General features: G+C 43.5%; 2 protein-coding genes across 2 annotated transcripts; one reads left to right on the forward strand and one right to left on the reverse strand.

The window, feature by feature from the left end:
* Positions 1 to 559: 559 nt before the first annotated feature.
* Positions 560 to 6,542, forward strand: rpl23 (ribosomal protein L23). Its single transcript, XM_085785232.1, has 5 exons — positions 560 to 669; positions 2,309 to 2,392; positions 4,193 to 4,321; positions 5,678 to 5,791; positions 6,414 to 6,542. Exons 1-5 carry the CDS (start codon positions 657 to 659, stop codon positions 6,494 to 6,496), a joined length of 423 nt encoding a protein of 140 aa, XP_085641358.1. The 5' UTR covers positions 560 to 656; the 3' UTR covers positions 6,497 to 6,542.
* Positions 6,543 to 10,259: 3,717 nt separating this feature from the next.
* On the reverse strand, positions 10,260 to 25,280 carry LOC146983860 (von Willebrand factor C domain-containing protein 2-like). Its single transcript, XM_085785233.1, has 3 exons — positions 24,861 to 25,280; positions 18,777 to 18,906; positions 10,260 to 10,501 (listed from the first exon to the last, which is right to left on the reverse strand). The coding sequence occupies exons 1-3, from the start codon at positions 25,260 to 25,262 to the stop codon at positions 10,260 to 10,262; spliced, it is 774 nt and encodes a 257-aa protein (XP_085641359.1). The 5' UTR covers positions 25,263 to 25,280.
* Between the last annotated feature and the right edge of the window lie 2,619 nt (positions 25,281 to 27,899).

Below are 27,899 nucleotides of genomic sequence, written 5' to 3' on the forward strand. Positions count from 1 at the left end.
TTTTGGAACAGCTTTAAAGTGCATCTATTGCATTATCTAGCGAAAAATGTCATTAGCATAAATACACAATGTCTCCCACTTCAATGGCTAGACCACGGAATCTGATGACGATGAATTACCAAAAAAGGGTGTTGCAATGGGTTTGAGAGTTAGAACAGTTATTTCCAAAGTTTTCCATGACCTAAGGTTGTACCGCTTAATGAAAACATAGTTTATAATTATATATATATAGGCTACTTACAATATAATCATTACCATCAATAACTCAACAATAGGCTACTAGGCCTATATTTTTTTATTTAAGATTGGTGTGGCTAAATGAGGATATTGAGGACAGTTTGGCTGCGACAGTGTGTTAAAGTAACCTAATTTTTAGATTAATTATAAATTAGGCCTATTATATAGATATTATTATTATATAATTATTATATATTATTATAGATATTATTATATCTAAAACAAGTAAGAGACAAGATACATAATTTTAATTCTTCATTCTGCCCTAAAATCTTTAGTCTTCATGTTTCCAACGGCCGCTGAAAGCAGCTCGTCTGCGCGCGGTGACCTCACACATCCGCGTGCGACCCGGATGTTCTTCCGCTCAACTTTATATCCCAGAATCCCTTTCTGCCTCGTCCTCTTTCCCTACAGCAGCCATGTCTAAGAGAGGTATGGAGACCCGCTTCTAACATCCACCTTCATCTGCCGCTTTAGCAGCCGCACAAGCTCTTATAACGTTCACCGTGTGAGATAAAGATGGAAAGACGTTGTATTTGTGCCATTAGTTTTATTTAAGAGAAGTAGTTTGTGTGTTTTTAACGGAGGTGTCGTCGCTAGCTAGCTGGGGGAAGCCATGTTGGGCTGTCAGCGCCGTGCGGGCACGGAGCGACGGGGAGAGGCCCGACATGTGACTCTGCTGTTCGGGGTTGGCTTCAGGCGGGTTTAGGGTAAATTAATGTGTGCTGTGTTTGGACCGGGGAGCCCAGACTCAGACACTGTTACCGTTTACTCACGTAGAGCAGCGCTGTGAAGGCTTACCGGCGGCTAGCTGGAGCTAACTGTCAGCCGCTAGCTGGAGCTAACTGCTAGCCGCTCTCAGCCGGGCTGTGACTCGTGAGGCTGCAGGTGAACTCTCTCTCTGGTCCGAGGTACCGAGGTCTCTGGACCCGCTAGGGCCGGCCTCCACTGTCTAAACTTGCAGTTATAGTTTGAATAACTCATATGGACATGATGCCTTGTGATTTTGACAGTTTTGATCCAGTAATTGGACCTCAGTAAGACCCAACGTTACTACTTTATCAAGCAGTGGTTAAACTGCACATGTTTCCCATGTTGTTGGAGGATATACGAATGGTAGGAAAAGATTAATGTTTCTAACATGAGGCATGAGGTGTGTATAGAATGAATCAGCTCATGCAGGGGTTGTGTAATGTAAGGTTTTTTAGGTTTAACTAGTGATGTGGTTTTTCAAGTGTGTGTCTGTGGTGTAGATGCAGGGGCATAATGTTTTTTTTTAAGAGTAGAAAAACCTGAAGTCAACTGTCACACCGCTTGTTCAACCTGTGCAATATTCAGAATAACATTGGTACAATTAGGCCCATAGTTTGCAGCCTTCTTCTAGCCTACCTGTCTAGTAAGATGTCTTCAGACAGATTGCTTTTCTCTTGCTCAGCTCAATGGGACGATGAGGTTGTTTTCAGTTTTAACCCCTTCAAAAAGCACTTGCTTCGTCTGCTCAGTGGCTGGGTGAGTTGTCGTAGAAGGGCAGATGGAGTTCATCACTGTGGGTGAGACGGCAGCGACCCACCGTAGCTGACTGAGCTCAATCAGTGATGAGACAAGCTGACAAGAGAACCGTGTTGATTGAAGACAGTTTGTGTTGTACCTTTACAGTTACAGAGCAGGTGATGCCAGTCTATATAGATGAGGTGATTTTTGTTTTTGTTTAGTTCTGTGGTGTGTTGCTGAGGTTAGTTTGTTCTAGCTCATGGTAGATTTTATCAGGGATAAGCCGGTGCATATTCTCATTTGTCCAAGTATTAGTATCTCAAAGCAGGTTAAATGAACATGAACTGATGAAGCCTCTTGGATGAAGGTGAAACGTCTTCCTAGACAAATAACTAAGTGCAGATGCTTTCCATTTAACCTCCTTTGAAATTTATCAGGTTTATTATAACAAAAGAACAGGGAATGATTTATACAGGTGTGGTGCTATGCTTAGTTAGTTTAACATTGTCTACGTTTCCTCGGCCTGTTGTGTTGCCCTGGACCTATGGCCCGGTCTGACTGTGGTGTCTTGTTCCTTCAGGACGTGGTGGTTCGTCCGGAGCCAAGTTCCGCATCTCGCTGGGTCTCCCGGTGGGAGCAGTCATCAACTGCGCCGACAACACAGGTAAGCCCCCGCTGACACGACTCGCTGCTCGTACTCAGACGGCTTAGTGCAGGTGATGGAGTAGTCTGAGTTGAAGAACATGTGAACGGTGCTCACAGTGGCACCAACCTGTCCTGCCGGTGCAGATACAGAGGTGACGCTGCTCTGGAGTTTCTGTTGTCAGCCCTGCAGTTTGTATGTTGGAGCAGACAGATGTGAACTAGCAGTGGTTTTATATAAAGTAAAACCATCAACACCACTTTGATGTCTGCATATTAACCCCTCTGTTGTCCTCCTAGGTCCAACTGACCCATCTGTTTTGACACACACATGCACACTTACTCCATCCCTCCTTTCTCCACTCCTTTCCTTTATTTGTTCATCCCTTCCTCCATCCTTCTTTCCCTTCTTTCCACCACCATTTCACTTCCTTCCTTCACCCAATCTATTCACTTTCCTTCTTTCCACCCTCGCTTCTTTCCCTCCATCCTTCCTTGACCCATATTCACTTTCTTTTTCCCCTCCATCCTTCCTTCTCCTTCCTTTCTTGACCCAACCTGTTCCCTTTTTCCATCCTTCTTCCCTGCCTTTCTCCCTTCCCACCATCCTTTTTTACTTCCTTCCTCCCCTCTTTCCCTTCATTCTTCTTCCTACCTTGATCCAGTCTATTCCCTTCCTCCACCTCTCTTACTTTCCTTCCTTCCTTGACCCAGGAGGACAACATGAGGGTTAAATGTGTAGCTGGAGCTACTGATGTCAGTCAGACCAGTGGACTCTCCCACCAACACATGAATCCATGTAAAACTGTGTATTGTTTGTATATGGAGTAATTCTGACATGAAACACAGTCCCCAGTAGGCGTTTACCTCTTACAGCTTTGTTTCTGTGTACATCGAGCCACTGCAGTCAACATTTTGAGCACAGCAAAGGGGGTTCACAGGTTGATAGTTTTGTAGCACAGAGATAAAAAATGTCCATTACCACATACTACTAAAAACGAGGAGAACATTTCATCACTTGACCTTCGTCTTGTGTCAGCTTTCTGCTGCCGTCTGTGGTGTTGGGGTCAGTTTTGACCCGTGTTTTAATCAGCCGTAAAACACACTACAGACATTTTTTTCCCATTCCATTTGTTTTTCATCTCTTGGTTACGTTGTTAGGCTTCCTTATCAATCATTATTGTTCTTATCGTAATAACCAAAAATTGACCTAACGCCACAAATGTCATAATTTTAATCTGACCATTTTAGAATTTTGTGATTTTTTTTTTTATTATTATTGTTTAAATGGAGGTTCCTGGTAAAGGCAAAAAGCCTTGATGCTATAAACATATTTATGTGGTACTTTTATGCGTTTAAAACCTGAAAACGGGTCACTGGTGACCTGAACACAAGAGGAAGGATATTTATACATACAATGCACATACAATCCAAAACTAGAAATGTGGCATCACGGCCTCAAAACAATAACTTTGAAGAAAATGTTAAGACGGACTCTTATTTGTTCTTATTGTGACATGCCAAGAGCCCCTAATGTTGCCTTCATGCTGCAGCACTTTGTAGTTTGTATCTTAGTTGAGCCTCTTTTCCAGTTTAACCCCTTCAAAAAGCACTTGCTTCGTCTGCTCAGTGGCTGGGTGAGTTGTCGTAGAAGGGCAGATGGAGTTCATCACTGTGGGTGAGACGGCAGCGACCCACCGTAGCTGACTGAGCTCAATCAGTGATGAGACAAGCTGACCAGAAGGACGTTGACCACTGCTCTGGTCCGTCTGTCCTTCTCACCTGCTTCTTCCCTCCGTGTGTGTGTCTGTGTCGTCCTCAGGAGCCAAGAACCTGTACATCATCTCTGTGAAAGGCATCAAGGGACGTCTGAACCGTCTGCCTGCTGCAGGAGTGGGTGACATGGTCATGGCCACGGTCAAGAAAGGCAAGCCAGAGCTCAGGAAGAAGGGTGAGTCTCCTCTCCAGTTGCTGAAGCGTTGAGGCCAGTGTATGAACTGTGTGTTCGTGTGTAAGTAGGGATGTCACAATTACTTGTTTTCACAGTTAATCGTGGTATTAAAAGCCACAATTAATTAATCGTAAAGATTCCTAAATACCGTCACTTCCCAAAAAAGATTATGTCGGAACCATATATCGGCAGATGTTGCGCTAAAGTAAAGGTAAATGCTCAGATACTGGTCCATTTAACTAACGTAACATTGAATTGGTAGGAAATTAAATGTTAGCCTGTCATTTATATTTAAAAAAAAACCCAAAATAAACGTAAACATCTGGTATAGATGACAATTTATTTCAAACACTTCCCCTGGGGGATTAATAATTGGTCATATATTAATAGATACATTGAATATTTTGTGTAAGCAATGAGTAATGTAATTATATTTGGACTATATTTGTTTTTACACATTAATAGTGTTGTGAAATTGATAAATGCATGATAATCGTAACACCGTGATTATTTATCTGACAATAATCGCACCAAGAAAATGTATAATCGTGACATCCCTGTGTGTAAGTGTACAGTCGCTGTGAAGCAGCTTGAAATGCATCTGTTTTTTCTCCTCATGTCAGTGGTTCCCAACCTTTTTTTGGCTCGTGACCCAATCAAGATGCACCAGCTCAGATAGTTTTATATGCAGCGTTTTATTTGAACCTGATTTTATATTTGAGAAAGTGAAAGTATAGAATACAGTTGTTTAAGATTTTTTTTAAAGAATAGTAATTGGTTAAAAAAAAATCTGTAATTTTTTTTGAGCCTCTTTTGGAGTTTGTACCCCTTCAAAAAGCACTTGCTTTGTCTGCTCAGTGGCTGGGTGAGTTGTCGTAGAAGGGCAGATGGAGTTCATCACTGTGGGTGAGACGGCAGCGACCCACCGTAGCTGACTGAGCTCAATCAGTGATGAGACAAGCTAGACATTTACTAGACAGTACTAGAGTACTAGTACATTTCAGGCGACCCCATGTGGGGTCCTGACCCCAAGGTTGAAAAACACTGACTCATGTGAACCCTTTAAATGACTGCACACACCTGGTCAGTGTGTATGCAGGATGAAGGGTTTTCCAGCTCTGTGTATTGACACCAAACATTAAAAACATCCAATAAAACAGGAGAGTCGTCATAGTGATGGAAACACACAGTACAGCAGCAGCCAGGAGAGAAGCAGAGGAAATGAGCTGTGCAACACTACAGCAACACTGTGCAGACCTTTTGTTCCTCTAGGATGTGTGTATTTGTGTATTTGTTAAGCCACATGCTGCAGGTGAAGGTTGGACTTAACCCCGCCCCCCCTCTCTCTCTCCACAGTGCATCCTGCGGTGGTGATACGGCAGCGGAAGTCGTATCGGCGAAAAGACGGCGTGTTTCTTTACTTTGAAGACAATGCGGGCGTCATAGTAAACAACAAAGGAGAAATGAAAGGTGGGTTTGTTCAGGTTCCCTAACCCTAACCCTCACCGTACAGCTGCAGTAGGTGTGAGAGATACTGACTCGTGTGTTGGTAACGGCAGAGAGATAGATGGACTTGGGACAGTATAGCACTGGTTTCAGCAATATGTTCTATTTAAGAAATGTAAAATAACTTGTGTTTTCACCGCCTCAGTAATCTGATCGGTAGATGGGAGTTTTATTATTTACTAATGTGCCTTGGTGTGTGTATTCACCCACTGGACACTGTAGTGAAACCTTGTGTGTTTGACTTGTCCTAATGACAGAGGTCACAGTTGAGTATGAACCCCCCCCCCTTCAAAAAGCACTTGCTTTGTCTGCTCAGTGGCTGGGTGAGTTGTCGTAGAAGGGCAGATGGAGTTCATCACTGTGGGTGAGACGGCAGCGACCCACCGTAGCTGACTGAGCTCAATCAGTGATGAGACAAGCTGAATCTTGTAGCAGGGTCCTAGTGGGGTCGGTCCAGATGGACAGTGCGAGTATGATGGTCTGTTGTCAGGACAACTGGTCTGTTGTCAGGACAACTGGTCAGTCTGACGATGGGGAGACACAGCTGACCAGAGAGAAGTGGACTAACTGTTCCTCCTGTCTGCAGGTTCAGCCATCACAGGCCCAGTGGCCAAGGAGTGTGCCGACCTGTGGCCCAGGATTGCCTCGAACGCTGGCAGCATCGCCTGAGCTGGACCTGCACCTCTGTTCGTTTTCAATAAAAACTGTCAATGAAGCCGCACGTCTGTGTTTTCATTTCTGTAGAGGAAACCGTCTATTGATTGAAGATATGTGGTGTGTGTGCTGCTGTTGTAATTCATGGCCCTGACATGATGTAAATTTCTCCTGCATATTAATCTTGTTGGGTTTTGTAGTTGTCAGTTAAAGCAAAAAATCTCATTGTTTAACTTTAAATTATAGACTTATGTGAATTAGCCATAAAGTTATTTGATATGCTGTGATTCTTGTTACAATGAATACTAAATTACAGAAGCAGTTTGAAACATGGATGAATAGATCAGTGCTTTATTGATCTCAAATTGGGAAATAACATTACTGTAGCTGGTAGAAAATAAAGACAAATGGTTAAATATTCATAATGGAGCATTAAACAACAAATCAGAATGATTAAAATAGCTCATACACAGAATAGAAAGATGATGGACTTGAGCTCTTCTGATCTACATGAAACGACTTCCTCCTGTCACATGTTGTTAATGCATTTCTTTACAACTACCACCAGAGGGAGGACAGAGCCCTGGCCTGCCCCCACAGCGTCCACACAGCAGGTCACTAACAGACAGAGGGTGCTGAGGACAGACTGCAGCTAAACAAGCCACTGTGATGAAGGATTATAAACCTGAGTTGATGAAATACTGGTCCAGTGGGGAGGACATCACACGGGTCAGACAGGATGATCTAGTCACAGTCACAAACAGGAATATGACAGTACATTTACAGTGACTAACACTGACAGCCTGCTCTCTCACATGTCTTATATTCCTGTAGCATCTATTAGTGGAGTGAATCCTCCTCGGCTCTGTGAGTGTGTCTGGTCTACTTGGACATGTCTTCCTCTGGGACAGATGGAGGGCAGTGGGCTGCCGGGAGGAGCCAGGACACCACATGGTGCACCAGCACTCCTTTCCCTTCTGTCGCTCTCATCAGACTGTCATACAGTGGTCCTGTGACAGACCCACGGGAGCATCCCATAACATCCATAGATACGCCCATGTGCAGCACATGAGTTAACACCAGCATCAGGTGCTGAAAAAGACACATTAGTTTATTCTCTTTATGTATCTTACAGCTGTATTTAAAGGGATAGTTCACCCAAAATTCAATTTTCAGAGTCCTCTGTTCCTTCTCTGAGTTACGGGGGGGTCCGCGCAGCAGTATTTGTCCATATAATGGTTGTCAATGGATACCAACTTTCTTCGTCCAAAAAGACACACCAAAAAACATCCAAATACCTCCATACTGCTCGTCTGTAATGTCCCTCTTGTATTGAAGCCCCGACATGAGAAATTGTTCCGAAAAAAATTAAAAGCTTGTTTGTAGCGGAAGCTCCCAGTGTCTCAGTTCACTGCTCTTCTTGTGTCTGTGCAAATCTCGTGTGATTTGCACTGACCGGCGGAACAATTTCTCATGTCGGGGCTTCAATACCAGAGGGACATATTGGTTTATTATTGTGGTCTCTTATTTTTTGTTTTTATGAGGTGAGATTTCTCTTATAAACCCATCTGGGTTTCTTTAACAGGGATGCAAACAGCGCGCCGAAAAGCGAAACTCGCTTTTTTCATGACCAATTAGGTGACTTGTGTGAATTGTTCAGATCCGAAGAGTTTTTGTTTTTTTGGGGGGGGTCTCAGTGTCTCAGCTGGGGTCAGTAAAATGTTTTCTAACAGGCTGACAGTGACAATCACGTGAAACTGAGGCGAACTCATTCATGGTCTCTGATTATACTGATAACAGCCGACCTCCAAAGTTGATGCGCGACGTGCACGCTCGTTAAAGCGGCGCGTATCCGCGTGCAGTCGGTGAGACGCCGTTTTTCCCCCGTGCATGTCTGTGGAGCTGTGCGCCGCGGACATGCACGGTTCCCTACGTTGCTGTGTCAGGCAGGTGTTTAACGGAGCTCTGCCCCGTTTCAGAGGTGAAGGAAGCCCTGAGTGGAAAGACGTCGCCTCCGCGATGTAGAATGTGTTCAATTAAAATGAAACTAACACATTATATAGGCCTATATGTCCATTACACACTGAATGAAACATCCCATGTCTTTATTTATTCAGTTTATATTAATAGTAATAGTTATGACTAACATTCAGTGAAGACCTAAAATTCAGTATCTCCAAAATTGAAGTATTACAAAGGATTTTTTTTTTTTAAAGCATTTTTAATATAGAAATGTTGGCCTTCTGAAAACTATGTCCATCTATATGCACTCAACACTTGGTTGGGGTTGAACTACTGGAAATTGACTTTTCCGTGATATTGTAATGTAATTATTTGTTAATGATGGGAACCCCCCCCCCTCCGGGAAATTCCTCTCTTTTTTGGTCCTGACCCGTTTGCATCCCTGCTTTAATCTCACCTGCACAACTGGTTTGCTGTTTTTATGCAGTTTTTTTCTTCTTTTGTCAATTGTGCAAATAAATAAAATCTAAAAATCTAAAAAAAACATTACAGACGAGCAGTATGGAGGTATTTGGATGTTTTTTGGTGTGTCTTTTTGGACGAAGAAAGTTGGTATCCATTGACAACCATTATATGGACAAATACTGCTGCGCGGACCCCCCCCGTAACTCAGAGAAGGAACGGAGGACTCTGAAAATTCTCACAGCTCTTAGTCGACATGAGGGTGAGTAGATAATGAGTGAAATTTGAATTTTGGGTGAACTATCCCTTTAACCCCTATTTTTGATTGATTGATTGATATCTTTATTTCGATCATGTAAACGACTAGCCTATGTAAAAAAGAAAAAAGACAGAGTTGTTTTCGAGGCAAATGCAGAGACTGTTGATGAAAAACTGCCCCAGACGGGAACGTGCATCAGCGGTTTTGCATGAATTTCCCTCTACAACAACTCTGTGTGGTAACGTTGTGTTATTATCTCATAGCGTGGTGAATGTGCAGCTCACAACTTGTCCACCAGAGCGTTGTGGAGTTGTTGGATTGTGTATTTGATGAGGGAAACCAAGAAATAGCCTCCGTAGCGTAGCTCTGAGCAGCTCACGTCTCTGCTCCGCCGTTCTAAAAATAGCTTGCACCGACAATTAAAGGTAACAAACCTACTCCTAAAACTATAGGGATTATGGCAATGGGCCAATTTGCCAAAATGTTGAACTATCCCTTTAAATCACTGGCAGCTGACTTCAGTCAACATGCTACAGTGCTGAAGTCATGATGGTACATCCTGACTGACGCTGCTGTGAGAAACTGAAACCTTTGCCATTGAAATGAAGTGAAAACAACTTCTGTGAGCACAGAGAGAGAAGATGAGTTCAGCCACGTCCACATTATGACACCCCAGAGCCCTGGATTCAAACCTGGGACGCTGCAGTCAGTGGTACGCTCCACACCAGGTGAACCAGCAGGCCGGCCTTCTGATCTCTGGACTGATCCACTCTGCTTTGGGGTCGGAAAAACTGTCTATGGCCAAATAGAGTTTACTTGTTGCTAATAGACGGAGCTGTGACTTGGGCCTGTGACGTTCAACAGCTGAACCACGAAACCTTCAGCATCTCAACGAGCTGCAGATGTGTGGTTTTAATGTTGTAGAAACAAAACAACAGCTGTAGACCGTTGAAGCTTGAGCTGTGAGACGAGCAGGAAGCAGGTGAGTAATCTGACTGGTTGTGTTTTCAACATGGATGTGCAGGGGGAGTGAAGCTGCAGCCCCCCCCCCCTCCTGGTGCTAACAGGGTCTCTGACAGGGTCTACTGCTCCTCTTCAGGGGATCACGTCCAGCCGGGGGTTGAAGGGCCGCCCCCCTCGGCCCTTGTTCTCCTCGTCCCTGGGGGAGTCGGTGCGGGGGCCGGGGGGGGCGCTGGGCCGGGGCCGCTCCTCACAGGTGGCGTAGGGGTGGGTGTGCCACGTCCCGTCCCGGTAGGTGCAGTAGCAGACCGTCTCCTCGTCCATGTTGACCCGCTCCCCTGCCGGGATCACCCTGCTGCCAGCGAAGCAGTTCGGACCTGCAGGACCAGAGGGCACAGTTACAGCCCCCAGCCCCCCAGGGAGGACAGCCCCCAGCCCCCCAGGGAGGACAGTTACAGCCCCCAGCCCCCCAGGGAGGACAGTTACAGCCCCCAGCCCCCCTAGGGAGGACACTTACAGCCCCAAGCCCCCCAGGGAGGACAGTTAGAGCCCCCCAGGGAGGACAGTTACAGCCCCCAGCCCCCCAGGGAGGACAGCCCCCAGCCCCCCAGGGAGGACAGTTACAGCCCCAAGCCCCCCAGGGAGGACAGTTACAGCCCCCAGCCCCCCAGGGAGGACAGTTAGAGCCCCCCAGGGAGGACAGTTACAGCCCCCCAGGGAGGACAGTTACAGCCCCCCAGGGAGGACAGTTACAGCCCCAAGCCCCCCAGGGAGGACAGTTACAGCCCCAAGCCCCCCATGACAGACAGTTACAGCCCCAAGCCCCCCCAGGGAGGACAGTTACAGCCCCAAGCCCCCCAGGGAGGACAGTTACAGCCCCAAGCCCCCCCAGGGAGGACAGTTACAGCCCCCCAGGGAGGACAGTTACAGCCCCAAGCCCCCCATGACAGACAGTCACAGCCCCAAGCCCCCCAGGGAGGACAGTTACAGCCCCAAGCCCCCCATGACAGATAGTTACAGCCCCAAGCCCCCCAGGGAGGACAGTTACAGCCCCAAGCCCCCCCATGGTGTCAGAGCTTTGGTTAGGCACAGCAGAGGTTATTGATGATATTAAAAAAAAAAAAAAAACATGTTCATATAAGTTCATGAGGTCTTTCTTTGATGCCATAAATATGACTAAGAAGAGTAACACTGATAATAATTTGGTTAGTTTAAGTTAAATCATGGTAACACTTCAGAACAGGGAACACATTATTCACCATTAACTAGGTGCTTATTAATATGCATATAAGTAGCTTACTACTGTAGCTCCTTATTAGTAATTATTAACCCTAGAACACTAACGTTAAAAATAGTAACATCATCATATTTTTTACCCAATATAATATACCCATAAAAAATATTTCTCATCAAAGTATATTAAAATACAACAATACATGGCAAATTGATGTACACTTCCTTTATTTTCCACTATACAGTGTTTCACAAAATGAAAAAAATGTATGGAGGACCCTAAAAAAAATGTCCAAAATGTGTGATTTTTTTTGTTTTTTTTTAACAAAAACTTCCTTAAAAAAAAACTAATGGAGCTGGGACTTTGTCCTTCAGACCACCCATTTGTGGGACATTTGAGCCGGTGGAGTAAAAAGAAAAAAGAACAATTTTCAGCATCACCAGAATTGGTCGCCAGATTTAGATACATAAACACTAAAATCGGGTGAAATCCACCCGAACATGTGCCTGCTGAAAGAACTAGGGATGGCAGCAGGGAAACATGCCGACCTTCAAACGTCAGTGAGCAGCATGAAGCTACAGGGACCCATGAAACTCAGACAACAGCAACATAATGAAAATTATGAAACAATAATTTCATGGGTGAAAATCACCCGACGTTAGTGTTCTAGGGTTAAGCACGTATTAACACCTCATTCTACATAGCCTTCTTCTACCTCTATTACACCATGAATTAAGATTTTTCCTGATATTAACTCCTAATTATGGCTTATTCATCGTAAATGAATGCATTGTTGTTTCTGAATAATGATGTGAATAACCAGTGGGTTATTGGGGCCTTGTACAGGGGCAGTAGCACAACAACAGTAACTCTTCCTTCATCACTCTGAATTAGTATAGAATTAATGCATTAATTTACAATGAATAAGCAATGATTAGGAGTTAATATCAGCATATTAATAAGCACCTAGTTATTGGTGAATATGTGTTCCCTATTCTAAAGAGTTAAAATCATGTATGTGAATAAGATTCCATTTCCATGTGCCACGTTGTAAAGTGTTTTCTTGTCTGTACACAACATCTATGTCGGTCCTGGGTGAGGGTCCCTCCTCTGTCTCTCACACTGAGCTGTCTGCTGTTTCCTCAGTGGATGTGAGGGTTTGAGCCAGTGCGATTACTGACGCCGGCGCAAATCACACGAGATTTGGATGGACCAGGAAGAGGAGCTTCAGCTACAAAACAAGCCTGAAATATAGACTTATTTAATTTTTTTCGGAAGAATTTCTCATGTCGGGGCTTCAATACCAGAGGGACGTTACATACGAGCAGCATGGAGGTATCTGGATGTTTTTTGGTGTGTCTTTTTGTTACGAAGACAATTGGTATCCATTGGCAACCGTTATATGGACATGCACTGCTACGCCGAGACCCCCTGTAACTCAGAGAAGCCACGGAGGACTCTGAAACTTCTCCCAGCCCTTAGTCCACATGAGGGGGAGGAGATAATAGGCGCGTTTCCATTGCAGGAACTTTGGGGTAATTTTACGGGGCCCCGTTGGTGCGTGTTTCCACTGCAGGAACCTCCCCCACAGGGCCATTTACAGGAACTTTTACGGGGGCCAACGGAGTACCTACTCCAGGGTAGGTACTCCGTTGGCCCTGAAAAGCTCCTGGGTGGGGCTCGAGGTTAACCCGGCGCTGATTGGCTAAAGCTAGAGCAGCTCTGACGCTACCAGACAGCACCAAAACAACCGGGAGCAGAAGGAGCATTAGCCTAGCAGACACCGCTGTAAACAACAAGAAAACAGCAGGAAGATGTACACAAATGGACCGACGGTGAGGTGCAGACATTGATGCAGTCTACAGCACCGAGGAGATTCAGAGGGGGTTTGAGTCATCGTGGCGAAATGAAAATATCAGCGCACCTCGACACACTGGGGATCCATCACACCGCAAAACAACGCCGTGAAAAGTAAAAAAAAAAAACCAAACTCTAGCAGGATTACAATCAGCCGCCATGCGCACAAACACACAAACCAGAAACGCGGCTACCGCCTCAGCTCCTTCCATCCCTCTTCTTCGTTGTTGTTATGATTTTTGTGCATGTGCTTGTGACCTGCCTGGGTGACGTCACGGTCCAAACTGTCGCACAGCGATTAAGCGGCGATGGAAACTCATGACGTCGCCGCGGGGTCCGACTCTGCAGTGGAAACACGACCACTGAGAGGACGGTTCCTGTAGAAGTTCCTACCCCCTAACCCTTTACCAGGAACTCCTGCAGTGGAAACACGGCTAATGAGTGAATTTGAATTTTGGGTGAACTATTCTTTTAAGGTAAAAAAAAAAACTAAATCCCACAAAGTTCCTCTTTAAAGTCTTCAAGACAAGTTTCTCCCAGAGAACACAGGTCACAGCTGAGGGAGGGATGTAGGCAGATACACAGAGATGCTTCTCAGAACACATGACCCGAGGGTTGACCTTAGTGTGACATGGCTTCAGGACAACTCTCTAACTGCTCATGAGGGGCCCACCAAAGAGAACTTATCATGACACTTTCTATTCAATCTGAAGGGCCCTTTAGTTGCTTTGCAGAAATGCCTGAAATTCTATTTTCCCTTAGTCATCAAGGGATGTTGAGTGTAGATTGATTAGATAAAAAAATATATATTAATTTGAAATGGTGTTAGCATGTTTATCTGCATACTTTCTGCAGGTTTTCATGTGCTTGTAGATGATATTTTCTGTGAAGCTGCCAAATGTTTGAATTGCACATGCTGAATACCCTGCGAGCTGAAACCTACACAACCTGCCTTTCATATCATCTGCATCCCTCTTTCACAGATGGGGGTTCCTTTACTTTGGCAGCGCCCCGTGAAACAATTACCAACGGCACGGCAGGAGGACAGGAAGTACCGTTAATCTGCTGCCAGGCCCAACAGTGTTCAATAAAACACAGCTGACATGAGCACATTTGGTCGGCACAGGGGAAATGAAAAAGAAGGAAAAAAAACCAACAACAATGACGCAACAAACCAAACCATCTGTCCCGCTGTCTGTCCCGCTAAAATAGAAACTACAACTCAACTTCACTGCCAGAAAGCAGCAAAGCAACTGGGAAGCAAACAGCATCTTCATACTGGTGTGAGTGGAGGTGGTTGTCGTGTTGTTGCTCCTCTGGCTTTGTTGTGTTACTTGACTTAGTTGTGATGATCCCTGCTGCTCGTGTCCAACACAAACACACAAATCCCTCCGATGTTAGAGAGACTTTAAATCCACTGGCATTTAAATTATCTATGACATAACAGGCGTGGCTGTGTAAGCTGTGTGTGTGTGTGTGTGTGTGTGTGTGTGTGTGTGTGTGTGTGTGTGTGTGTGTGTGTGTGTGTGTGTGTGACGTAACTGGAGCGCTGCATCATGAACACACTGTTACAATGATGCATACACACACAGGAATCAAAGCTTATAGTCCAGTCATTTTATGAGAAAAGGTTAAACAAATTGCAACAGAAGCAAACTCAACATTTTGTATCCTCAACATGTCCTGAGTGAGGGAACAAAAGCCCAGAAGAATCCCATTAGGGGAAAGTTTAGAAAAAGACCCAAATATATCCTATTTATACTAGGGCTGTCAAACGATTAATTTTTTTAATCGCGATTAGTCGCATTTTTTCCATAGTTAACTCGCGATTAATCTCTATTAAAAATATTATATATGGCGCTTTGGACTTTCAACACTCCAAAGTGTTATAATCTCTAGACAAACAACTTTTAGACCAGACCTAGTAGGCCTAGTACCTAATCATAACACATGATGCATGAAACTCACACAGAATTGAAACGAATTGCATCCAGTGGAAATTGCCCTTTACTTTGCTACGTCTCTGCCTGGCCATGTGCATTTGTTGACAACAGACGGGTCAAAAAATCAATACATCGCCACGTGCATTTGTTTACAACAAAGCCGTCAAAAAATCAATGGATGGAGCTGTGGATATATGTTAGACTGTGTATATTTAACTTGAAGGTGGCTTACCGCCACCTACTGGACTGGAGGTCCCACACTCCAGTCCAGCAGACAGAGGACAAAATGGGCCGCGATTAACCGCGATTAAAAAATTTAATCCGTTAATTTTTTTAATTAATCTCATCGCGATTAACGCGTTAACTCTGACAGCCCTAATTTATACGCATACAAAAGAACATTTTCACGTGAATAGGGTAACATTTTTAACCTTTAGATATCTCCATGAAAATTACTGAGTTGATTACTTACATTAAGACAAACAAAAAATGTATTACAAGTTTTTTGAAATTCTTTGTTAGCATGAGCAAATTTGCATAAATTTGCATAAATTCCACCGTTTTGACGGCACATGTATATATGAAGTTGTTATGGTGGTACCAGCTTGAAAACTGGAATGAGTTGACTCCATCGGTCAACCGACAAGTTGACCACTTTAAATTTCAAGATGACTGCAATTTTTCAAGACAGCCACATCCTTAGTAGAGCAGGTATGACATGAGCCAACAGTGCATAATCCAATTACGTATGGCTAATTTGCATACATACAACACCTGATCTAAACATTGAGTAGAGCAGGTGAAAATGTCTTGTTCAATCTTGTTAACATATTACAGTTAAAAAACTTAAGGAATGGAACCAATTTAGGCCCATGAGCATTAATAGAGACGGAGCATGTCATACCTGCTCTACTAAGGATGTGGCTGTCTTGAAAAATTGCAGTCATCTTGAAATTTAAAGTGGTCAACTTGTCTGTTGACCGATGGAGTCAACTCATTCCAGTTTTCATGCCGGTACCACCACAGTAACTTCATATATACATGTGCCGTCAAAACGGTGGAATTTATGCAAATTTATGCAAATTTATGCAAATTTATGCAAATTTGCTCATGCTAACAAAGAATTTCAAAAAACTTGTAATACATTTTTTGTTTGTCTTAATGTAATTAATCAACTCAGTAATTTTCATGGAGATATCTAAAGGTTAAAAATGTTACCCTATTCACATGAAAAAAAATGTTTTATATGCGTATAAATGGGATATGTTTGGGTGTTTTTCTAAACTTTCCCCTAATGGGATTCTTCTGGGCTTTTTTTCCCTCACTCAGGACATGTTGAGGATACAAAACCAGTTGAGTTTGCTTCTGTTGCAATTTGTTTAACGTTGACCCCTTTTTTGGCCTAAAATGACTGGACTATTAGTGTGTTGGTAAGAACTTATGTGTGTGTGTGTGTGTGTTACGGAGAAAATTAGATGGGATATGGCAGCACATGTGTTTGTGATGCAGCTAAGCTGCCTGTGGCAATACACACATCTTTGTGTTACTATATTCATTAGGACACGTCATCACAACACATTTGCATGGCCCTGACCGTCACCACCACAGCTGAGAGACTAACACAAACATTTAGACCAAGGCCCCGTCCCATTCCAACCCTTCCACTGGGTTTTGCAGCCAGGTTCTCATGTCCAACTCTTTTAAGAGCAAGGGAAAGTGCATTTATAGCTACGCTGCTGTAGGCTTAGACTGCTGGGGGACACATCTGGTGACATGGAGCCCCCTCCTCTACTCTCCTCTCCTCTCCTCTCCTCTCTTCCCTCCTCTCCTCTCCTCTATATCTCCTCTCCTCTCCCCTCCATCTCCCTGCACCAGCCGCCTGCAGAGGATGTTGTTATGATGCTATGTAAAGCCCTTTGAGACAAACAGTATCTGCAAAGAGTACTGTTACTCCCTACATTCTAGAATTACTCTATAATACCATTGGAGTAAAACCAAGCCAAAGTATCTGTAGCTAATACCAAGTCAAAGTGCAGTATCTGCACCAAAACCAAGGCAATCGGGCTATATAAATAAAATTGCCTTGCCTTGCCATTCTGGGAAACTTGTCATACCCCTCGATTTGAAATGTGCCTCTGAAAAATCTCCGTTTGAATAGTCCTACCACTTCCCCCTTACCCTCGTCTGAACCAGAATCGGGACACCCCCACCACTTCACGTGAATGTGCACAGTGAAGGGGAGGGCCGGGGGCTAGGGCTAAGGGGGGATGCCTTCACCCCAGTAGAGCTTAAAACAACTTCAGAAACTGTGGGACAATACAAACTCAACTTCAAGTTTAACTTATTTGTTTATTTGTGTCTGTCTGACTTTATTTAAATCTTTATATCTAATTCAATAATATATGTGTATTATAATATATATTTGTTTATTTAAAACATAAACATGTATGTAAAGGTGACACAACAACATCAGCATAGGGCCTACTACTAGAGAACAGTGTGCTAAGCTAGTTAGGTTCAGTAAGAGTTTAGTTGGGTCTCACACATTATGGGATTTAGTCACAACCTTAGTTACAGGTCATTTTCAGGTAACATGGAATAATCAGTGGGATAATATCATTTAAGGCTTAGCTGATGTTAGTTCACCTCTTACCAGAGCCACCTGGCTAGAGCAGCGCACCAACAACTAGATGTACACAACATAAAAATGACCCTACAAATTACATCAGCCAATCACTAGAGTCGATGGATCTCCTTTCTCTATCCTTCAATATTGATCTGAAACATAAAGCCAGAATGAAGTATAACTACACAGAAACAGACTGCAACTACAGATTTATTTTTAGCTTTGCAGATTCAAAAATCTGTTTTCACAGGAATCTTCCATGCCATAAAAAACTGTTATATCATCAAAGTGGTGGCAAAAAGTTGCCAGAATCAGGTTTTAACTCAGCGTTGAGCAAATTATTGAGTCAATATGAAAACGCTTCAACTCTGGTCTGCAGCTACTGTCCAACGTCTTTCTTTAAATTCCACAGACGTGTCTCAACTCAAACAGCTGCAGGCTCACAGGAAGAAATTAAACTAATAATTAAATGAATTCACATTCTGTGCTTCTCCTGAGTGTTTCTGACAGCAGGACAGTGTCTGTGGGACTGTTCATGTTCATCCGCTGCTCACTGATGTGTTTCTAACAGGTTTAACAACAACTTCAACATCAGCGTGTGTGCTGTGTTTGCAGTTGACACTGAGGGTTGGTTGAGTGTCCAAAATGGAAAGACTTCATCTGCTTAGGAGCATTTCTATGTTAAGCAACTTTCATCACAACATGTCATTATCATATATTTTGCAGTTTATTTACCTTATTCTTATCTTATTTATTTGTAGATATGCATAACTGCCCTGTGTGCTTTTAATTGCCCCCTGGGGACAAATAGAATTTGATTGAATTGGATATTATTTATCACATAGTTTTAATTGCCCCTTAATGCATAGAAATGTAAGGTTTAGTGTGATGGTGCAAGAAAAATCACAATATGAAAAGATATCTAGCTTATATACCTTATCATAGAGCTGAATGTTTGCCCGGTGGGGTAAAAAGCAGTGAGGGATGCTTACCAGTCTTACAGATGGGGCAGCAGTGGTTGGGTTCGTAGGTGGGGTTGACGCAGTGGGGGGCGGGGCAGTCTGAGATGCTGCAGTACACCTCCCTGTTGGCCTCGCAGCGACACTTCTCACATCTGGACAGCTGGAGCACACAGGACATTACAACCTGACACCAGCTTTCACATGAAGATCCCTGAAGCATCACTTCATTATGTCACTACAGGTCAATAGGGTAAACGTTTGAACGAACAGATATCACCATGAAACTTCCCAAGTTAAACACTTACATTAAAGGGATAGTTCAACATTTAGTCAAACTGGCCCATTGCCATAATCCCAATAGTCATAGCAGTAGGTTTGTTACCTTTAATTGTCGGTGCAAGCTATTTTTAGAACGGCGGAGCAGAGCCGTGAGCTGCTCAGAGCTACGCTACGGAGGCTCATTATGGGATTTCTTGGTTTCCCTCATCATCAAACTCATCAAATACACAATCCAACAACTCCACAACGCTCTGGTGGACAAGTTGTGAGCTGCACATTCACCACGCTATGAGATAATAACACAACGTTACCACACAGAGTTGTTTTAGAGGGAAATTCATGCAAAACCGCTGATGCACGTTGCCTTCAGGGACAGTTTTTCATCATCAGTCTCTGTATTTCCCTCTAAAACAACTCTGTGTGGTAACGTTGTGTTATTATCTCATAGCGTGGTGAATGTGCAGCTCACAACTTGTCCACCAGAGCGTTGTGGAGTTGTTGGATTGTGTATTTGATGAGTTTGATGAGGGAAACCAAGAAATCCCATGAGCCTCCGTAGCGTAGCTCTGAGCAGCTCACGGCTCTGCTCCACCGTTCTAAAAACAGCTTGCACCGACAATTAAAGGTAACGAACCTACTGCTATGACTATAGGGATTATGGCAATGGGCCAATTTTCCAAAATGTTGAACTATCCCTTGAAGACAAATATTTTTTGTATTACAAGTGTTGTGAAATGTTATGTTTAAATATGTAAATGAGGCAATATCTGATGAAATATTGCTAATTTGCATATATTTCCAGAACCGAAATCTGAACAATGGATAAAGCCACTTTCAAAATTCTTGTTTTATTTTGTCAACATATAAGAGTCAGAAGTTTTTGTGGAGGGGATTTTGGATATGTCTTTTTATCACTTTGTAAATGAGAAAATACTGTCACTAGCCCTAAAAAAAAATTAAATTTTGCCATGTTTTTAGGAATAAAATGTTAAAGGCTTTGAATGATATATCAGCAATCCCCTCTGGAAAAACCTCCAGAATATAGACAGGAATAAAACTGGAAGGTTTGGTGTCTGTAAGTGCTGCTGAAGTGGAGATTTCTAGCTCAGAGTCTGAGTCTGAAAAACTCATTTTGAGAAAACGGCCTTTAAAGACTTGGACTGTAACATTCCATAGATTGTTAATGTAAATCGTACTTTTACTATTGGTTGTGAATACTGAGGAAATGACCATTTTTGGAGCCTGCATCATTGTTCAGGAGAGAGAGCTTTACAATGATACCTGACATGACATGGGTCAGACTAACTTTTGGTGAATTTAGGAGAAATCTACCAACGAAAGAGACAAAATGAAGTAAAATAAAAACCGTAATGTGGATTTTCTACCATTTCTTTTGACTTTTCTGAAAGAATACATGTTAAAGCAGAAGTAAGTGATCCGGTCGTTTTCGCTAATGCTGCGTTCCAGGCAGGCTTTTGAAATCGTAAATTACAGCTTCAAGTCACAACTTACGACTTTGTAGCGTTCCAGGCAACACACTCGTGTTTTTCCGACCTGTTTTACCGGTGAAAGTCACTATAACGGCCACTCGTAACTTCTGACCCGTGAACTCGTACCAGATCGAACTGGTACCACTTCACGGTCGGAAAAATACGAGTTTCCTTGAACGCACCATAACAGTCCTCGTCCCTACGTCGCCACATTCACGGCGTCCCTTGGCTGCACACACAGCCCTGCATGACGTTCTCTCTCCTCATTGGATAAAAACTGTAGGATACGATAAATGTTTTCTCCTCGACTCAGAGCAGAGCAGAGTGACTGACAGACCCGTGTTTCAGACCAAACACTCTATAGAAGTGATTGCTGTCGGAAGATACAACTATTTAAGACTTATATTAACACAAATATATCACTTACTTCTGCTTTAAGGAAGAAAAATAGCCCAAAATCTCAAAATTGATCAGTGCTTGAAAAAAACTGTTTTTGCCTCTAGTGTCTCGGCTTAATGTCATTTAGAGTAGACAAACAAGAGCATGGAGGAGCTGATGGGTGGGCTCGGCTCAGTCTAGAAGATGTGACCAGACCACCAGACCACCACAATGCACATGCACATGCACACACATGTGTCCACAATGTCCAGCAAACACACACACACACTGGACCAACAGTGATGGACTTGATGAACACTCTGTCATTACATAAAACAGTTAAAGCCTGTTGATCCACTGCTAATCCCCACGGAGCACAGCACCCAGGTCAGTAAGGGGCTGTGTGTTGACATGATGACACAGCTCAGCACTAATAGTAAGACTGAAGCTAATAAACCTGCACGGCTTTAAACCCTCTCCTCTCATTCATATTCAAGATTCATTCTAAACATATGTGAGGGACATCGTTGTCACTTTCCTAAATAAAACCTGCTGCAGCTGGAAACATGTGTAACTCTGAACATGAACCAGTAGAGTCACATACACATCTAAACAATGAGCTGAAAGACACTGAATGCACCGTCATGAGAGTAACTGCAGTTATGAGATTTCAGCTTTCACATTAGATAGCAGAAACTTCTACTGACAAGTCACCACTTGGATTGAACTAAGCTAATACGTAAGAGCCTAGTTCAAAACAAAGAAAAACACGCACTCTCCAAAAAACTTTCAGGAACAAACTGAAGAGGTGCATGGCCAAAAGTTGCACTTAAAGAAAAAGAAGAAAGGCCAGCAGCACTCGTGTCCTTCTCATGGTTTTTTATTACAGACTGTGTCGGCGCTTAACACACACAGAAAAAAATATGTAGAGAAATATAACAAAATATAACAAATTATATTTCTCTACACATATATCTACATGTTTCTATTTTTCTAATATTTGTGCATTATGAAGTTGTTATTCTTCTCGAGTACTACTGTTACTTGTCGATCAATTGATTGACCACAGTGAGTATTTAATACATCACTTCCTGTTGAATATTGCACACTGAGGAAGACGTTGTCGAAACTGGTCTGTGTGTGTTAAAGCAGCAGTCAGGTGAATGTTTGTGTTAATCTAAGTCTTAAATTTTAGATAAAAGATAAAAGTTATATCTTCCGACAGCAATCACTTCTATAGAGTGTTTGGTCTGAAACACGGGTCTGTCAGTCACTCTGCTCTGCTCTGAGCCCAGGAGAAAACTTTCCTTGTATCCTACAACCTTTATCCAATGAGGAGAGAGAACGGCATAAAGGGGCAGTCCTCTCTGTGTGTGCAGCCAAGGGATGCGCCTGAATGTGGTGACGTAGGGACGAGGACCAGTAGATCCATGACGAGGGCGGGGGCTGCTAACTCCATCTGCTGACAGGAAGTTAGACAAAACCACCGGATCGCTGACTGAAGCTTTAAGCGCCGACGCAGTCTGTAATAAAAAACCATGAGAAGGACACGAGTGCTGCTGGCCTTTCTTCTTTTTATTTAATAGGTCAGAGCCTCCCATTGGATAATTACTGCATGGATGATTATGTTTCTGTTATCTAACTCTAACTGATGCAGTGTCATTTCTTAAACAGCCATGTTGGACACATGCTGTTGTCATGGAGAAGATGTTCATCTGTTTCAGGGTCAAATTATTGGCATCAAGCAAATAAAACATCTAAGGAGATCGCTGAGACTAAAATTGGGTTAAGAACTGTCCAACGCATTATTACAAACTGGAAGGACAGTGAGGAAACATCTTCTCAGGGAAGAAATGTCGTCCAATGTGACCACAGAATCCAGACCTTAAAGGGATATTTAAGGATAAGATTTTAAGATAAGATAAGAGACCCAGAGATTTACAACATACATTGTTGTGAACAGACCCAAAGAAACGGCCTATTTTCACGGCCTAAAAGAGGTTTTACCTGGGCAGGGCTATTATGGGCTGGCGTTGCTAACGGGAGGAGTGCAGAGAGTCTTCTACTGCAATTAAAGTACTTAGGGGATATTTGTAGATCATACAACCCCACTTTTAAAAAAATGCTACTATCCCTTTAACCCCATTGAGAATCTTTGAGAAATGAATGCAACTCTGGATGGAAATAAATGTTGTGACATTGCAGAAGCTAATCAGAACGACGCCACAGCAAATGCATGTGGTAATCAAAGCTAAAGGCAACAAAATATCTGAGTGTCTGACTGTCTTTTGGACGGGCAGTGTAGAAAAGCACTGACAAAGATCCCATACAGGGAAAAGGTAGATTCCCATGTATATTATTATATTTATATTGGATCAGGTCTGGTTCTACATTATCTGTGAAAGTCTGTGAAAGTGAGCCTCGTAACCCGCAGTCAAGACTTCTGTAACTTTGTGATGTCACAACAAAGCAGCCGCCACCCTCAGCACATCAAGCAACAAAACAGTGACTATACTGTATATTAACAAAGCTCAATACAACAAAACGCTGAGGTTAATATGATTAAACTGGTGAATCTGTGTTATAAGATCATAAAGCATCCGTGCAGGAATATAACTCTTACTTGAACACTGCTCTGCTCCTCTGCTAAGATGGTTTTCACTTGTTTCACTTCATGTTGATATTTTTCATACTGACATGTTTCCTCTGCAACAAAACACCACAAACTAAAGATCTAATCAGCTGTGTGCCAACAGGGGTAATATTCATGTAGGTATCCATAGACTTTAACTCGTACTGCCCTACAAAGGCAAAGTGCCGTATCTGCATTTTTTTCTTTGACCAATCAAAAGTGTAAAGGCATATTCTCTTCAATCTGGTAGAATTTGATATGTACTGATCAAATTTCCAGAGTTATTGGCCTTTCTATTTTGCTGTCCATCCAAAAAGGCAAAGTGCAGTATCTGCAAAGAGTACTGTTACTCCCTACATCCTAGAATTACTCTATAATTCCACTGGAGTAAAACCAAGCCAAAGTATCTGTAGCTAAAACCAAGGCAAAGTGCCGTATCTGCCATAAAACGGTCAAAATTGGTCAGAAAGACAAACTACAAACTACATTTGATTCAGTCCACCTTTATCTAATCAGTTATAGACTTGGTAGTTATTCATGATTTGATGCTTAAACCTGACAATGAAAAACACAAAAAGCTGTTTTTCTCAGTTTGGACCTGTGCCTTTGTAGAGCAGCACAGAACTAGACACTTTAAATGATACATGTGAATAATATTATGTCAAATCAACAGCATGAGGAGACCACACGGAGGTGACGTTCTCTGCACTGGTAGAAAGACGCTGGAGCTCAAGCCAGGTAAACACACACATTGTTCCCAGGTGTACAACATCATGTGGACAGTCTGACTTCTCAGTAAGAGGGGATAGTTAGTTCACCTATGGAACAGTTTACCCCCTCACCTGAACCTGCAGACTGATACAAACTCCTTTAACAGAGGACGAACAGCAAAACAACAACGCTCACATGTAGAAATACAGACTTTCTCATTACTAATATTACTGCTGCCATCCTGATTTCATCTCCTCTCGCTGATCTGGTGCTCTGTGTTTTTAGATTAGTCTGCTACTGTCATGATGTAGTGACTGTCATGCACTTGGTTTTATCTCCTACTGTTGATATTATTTTAAATAGCTGCCTATGGACTGGTGTTGAAAGTTAACACATGTGCTAAACACACTCAAACATCTGGTCTGTGGACTGGAGCAGTCTCAGTGTATCTGTGACGTCCAAATCACATAAATAAACACAACACAACACAACATGTGCGTAAATCTAACATGACGCAGAGCACAGAGCACCTGCCCCACCTGCAGCTGCGTGGAGCTGAGTGGGTGTGTGGGTGCAGGGTGGGTGGGGGTGTGGATGCTGGTGCGGGTCTGGACCGGTTCTCACCCTGAATTCCTCCAGCAGTCGGTAAACTTTGCCCCCGTACACGCAGACCCGGGCCACGGCCTCGCACACCGGGCAGCACGCCTTGTATTTGATGCGCGTGCACCGCGGGTGGACGCGTGGACACTTGGGTCGGACGCACACGGGGCCGTCCACGGTGCACGTGCAGGGGCAGGCCGTGGGGCTGGGGTAGTAGACCTCTCCGATGCTGTAGACGAAGCCGTGGTCGTCGATGCACCACTTGCCCCGGTAGTCCCCGAACTCGTAGTCCAGCTCCGCTTTAGACGACAAGTCCGCCGCGAGCGCCCCGAGCTGCGCCACGCGCCCCGGTCCGCGCGCCAGCAGCAGCAGCAGCAGCAGCAGCAGCAGCCGCACGAGCGCGACTTGGGGGTGCCGGGGGCTCATGGTGAACAGGTGACCCACCGACACACAACAACACAACACTAGACAACACAACAACACAACACAACACAACAACACTGTCCATGTGTGTGTGTTGCTGCTGTAGCGGCTCCTCCCACCGCCACGCGCCGCGCTGACGCTCACCGCGCGCGTCAGTCCGGACCGAGCTCAGTTCATTCATTCATTCATTCATCCTGGACCAGGGGCGGACTGGCCACAGGTGTAATGATGTAATGATGCGGCCGCTGGTTTCTGGTTTATAACTCTGAAACACTGAAGACACAGTCACATGAGTCAAGTGTAGTTCACCACAGCAGCTCTCTCTCTCTCTCTCTCTCTCTCTCTCTCTCTCTCTCTCTCTCTCTATGAACAGGGACTTTGTTCCAGTCTGGGGTTGAATCCTTCTGTCAGTCTGCAGGTTTGGTGAACAATGCATTTTCTTTTCTCATCACCATTATGATCACTGATATATCTCAACTCAACTCAACTCAAAGTTTATTTCTATAGCACATTTAAAAACAACCTTGGTTGCCCAAAGTGCTGCACAACATACAGGTGCTAGCAATGTAAATAAAACAACAAAATCATCAAACATAGATTAACAGAAAAATAGGGCCGTAAAAACAGTTACTAAGATAAGATAAAACAATTAAAAGCTATACTAAACATTAAACATAAAAAGTCAGGGTGTCAGGGTGTCAAGGTGAGTTAAAAGCCAGAGAGAAGAGATAAGTCTTTAAAAGTGATTTAAAAAGCTCCAGAGTTTCAGCTGCTCTGATGTGGAGGGGTAAGGTGTTCCACAATTTTGGGGCCACAACAGAAAATGCTCTGTCGCCCTTGCTCTTTAGTTTAGATCTGGGGCAAGCCAGCAGTAACTGGTTGCTTGACCTCAAGGCTCTAGCTGGAGCGTGATGCTTAATGAGGTCAGATAAATAGAAAGGGGCTCCCTGTCCAGTTTAGGGTGCAGTTCAAAATTGAAGAGAGGCGATCTACTGGATATTATGTTTGTGTAATGTGTGTGTGGCCTCTCTCTGTCTAAAATGCCAGGGACTCTTTTCGGTGCCAGTCCGCCACTGTCCTGGACTAACAGACAGACAGACAGACAGACAGACAGACAGACAGGTAGAGAGACGGACAGACAGGTAGACAGCAGCAGCCTGGAGGTGAACACAGACAGTAATCAGAGTCTACATGGAGTGTTTCTAAGGTTAAATGGAAAGCAACTGGACTTAGTTATTTGTCCCTTTCATCCCTTCAGGAGATTCAACCATCCAGACTCAGAGAACAACCACTGTTCACAGGTGGCGAGTGACTCCAACGACTGTCGTTATAACACAATAGGGCACTAACGAAGTCCAAACCACTTTCCATCAAAGACTGTCATTTAAACGACTGTCGTTGGCACTTGGAGCACAAAAGGGAACCAGTGACATCATCACCCTTGTGAACGCCCACACAAGAGGTTAAATAGTGAGTCTCCACACCAGATAGTTGGACCAGTCCCAGCCTGGTCAGATGAACATGAACTGATGAAGGTGAAACGTCTTCCTAGACAAATAACTAAGTCCAGTTGTTTTCCATTTAACCTCCTTTGAGACTCTATGACCTGGACTAATGAGAATATGCACCGGCTCTTACATGGAGTGTGTTAGGTGTTACATTTAGTTGTGTGTCATCTTCAAGGCTGAAAACATGTTCACCGCCTTTCATTGGTTCAGGTTTGATGCTGTGGTTGGTTACTAATCTAAAACTCTAACGGTCTTATTCTTTTGTTTCTTCTTCAACTTCAACTTCTTGTGTGATTATGTACTTTTGTTCGTCTCGATACTTTGTTGATATTTTGTGTGCAGGTCGTTGAATGACTGAGTCTGATGCCGCTGCAGCTTTAAGTGATGGACCCTGTTGGAGAGAGAGAGACCAAGTCTTCTGTACATTAATAACCATGAAAAAACTTGCCTACACACACCTAGTCAACACAATAAGTCACCATGACACAAATAATGGATCAGCCAGCTGATCATTCAAGTGATACCTGGTTGGTTACTGGCAGGAAAATGTTTGGTAAAATCAGTGCCACCAAAACAATTTTATGCCTTTAAATATATATATATGATAATAATAATAATGATAATTGTTTGTTTGTTTTTATCTTCTGGAGTTTGATTCCATGATGTCTTCTCAAAATAATTAGATTTCAAGATTTTGTAAATTCAAACTTGACAAATCAGAGTACAGTAATTTATCTCAGTAACTTAGAAACACACTCCTACTAGTTCAAAAAGTGCAAAAAAGGGGCTTGGTGAAATAATGATTACATCTAAACTCTCTTTGTATGTTCTCATGCTGGAGGTCTGTAGGAGCGTGGCGCCCCCTGGTGGCCACGAGACCCCACGCAGCTCCACCTGCACTCCATTCACCAGCAGGATTAACTACATCAACAGTTAGAGCAGGATTTAGAGTAGAGTAGAGTAGAGAATACTTTATTCATCCCGAGGAGGGAAATTCATATTAGTGTAGTAGCTCACACGACAATGACACAAAAAAGAAAGAAAGATGGAGCAGGAACCGCCGGATGGAGCAGGAACCGCCGGGTGGAGCAGGAACCGCCGGGTGGAGCAGGAACCGCCGGGTGGAGCAGGG

The sequence above is a fragment of the Trachurus japonicus genome, chromosome 8 (assembly GCF_045865225.1).
Source record: "Trachurus japonicus isolate A0001 chromosome 8, Traja_1.0".
Lineage (NCBI taxonomy): Eukaryota > Metazoa > Chordata > Actinopteri > Carangiformes > Carangidae > Trachurus > Trachurus japonicus.

Coding starts and splice junctions, on each gene's coding strand:
- rpl23 (XM_085785232.1), top strand. Junction 2,393..4,192: donor CAACTGCGCCGACAACACAG/GTAAGCCCCCGC, acceptor TGTCGTCCTCAG/GAGCCAAGAACCTGTACATC. Junction 5,792..6,413: donor CAACAAAGGAGAAATGAAAG/GTGGGTTTGTTC, acceptor TCCTGTCTGCAG/GTTCAGCCATCACAGGCCCA.
- LOC146983860 (XM_085785233.1), bottom strand. CDS start 25,262: ATGAGCCCCCGGCACCCCCAAGTCGCGCTCGTGCGGCTGCTGCTGCTG. Junction 18,907..24,860: donor GACTGCTGGAGGAATTCAGG/GTGAGAACCGGT, acceptor TGTGTGCTCCAG/CTGTCCAGATGTGAGAAGTG. Junction 10,502..18,776: donor CTGCCCCATCTGTAAGACTG/GTAAGCATCCCT, acceptor CTGGTCCTGCAG/GTCCGAACTGCTTCGCTGGC.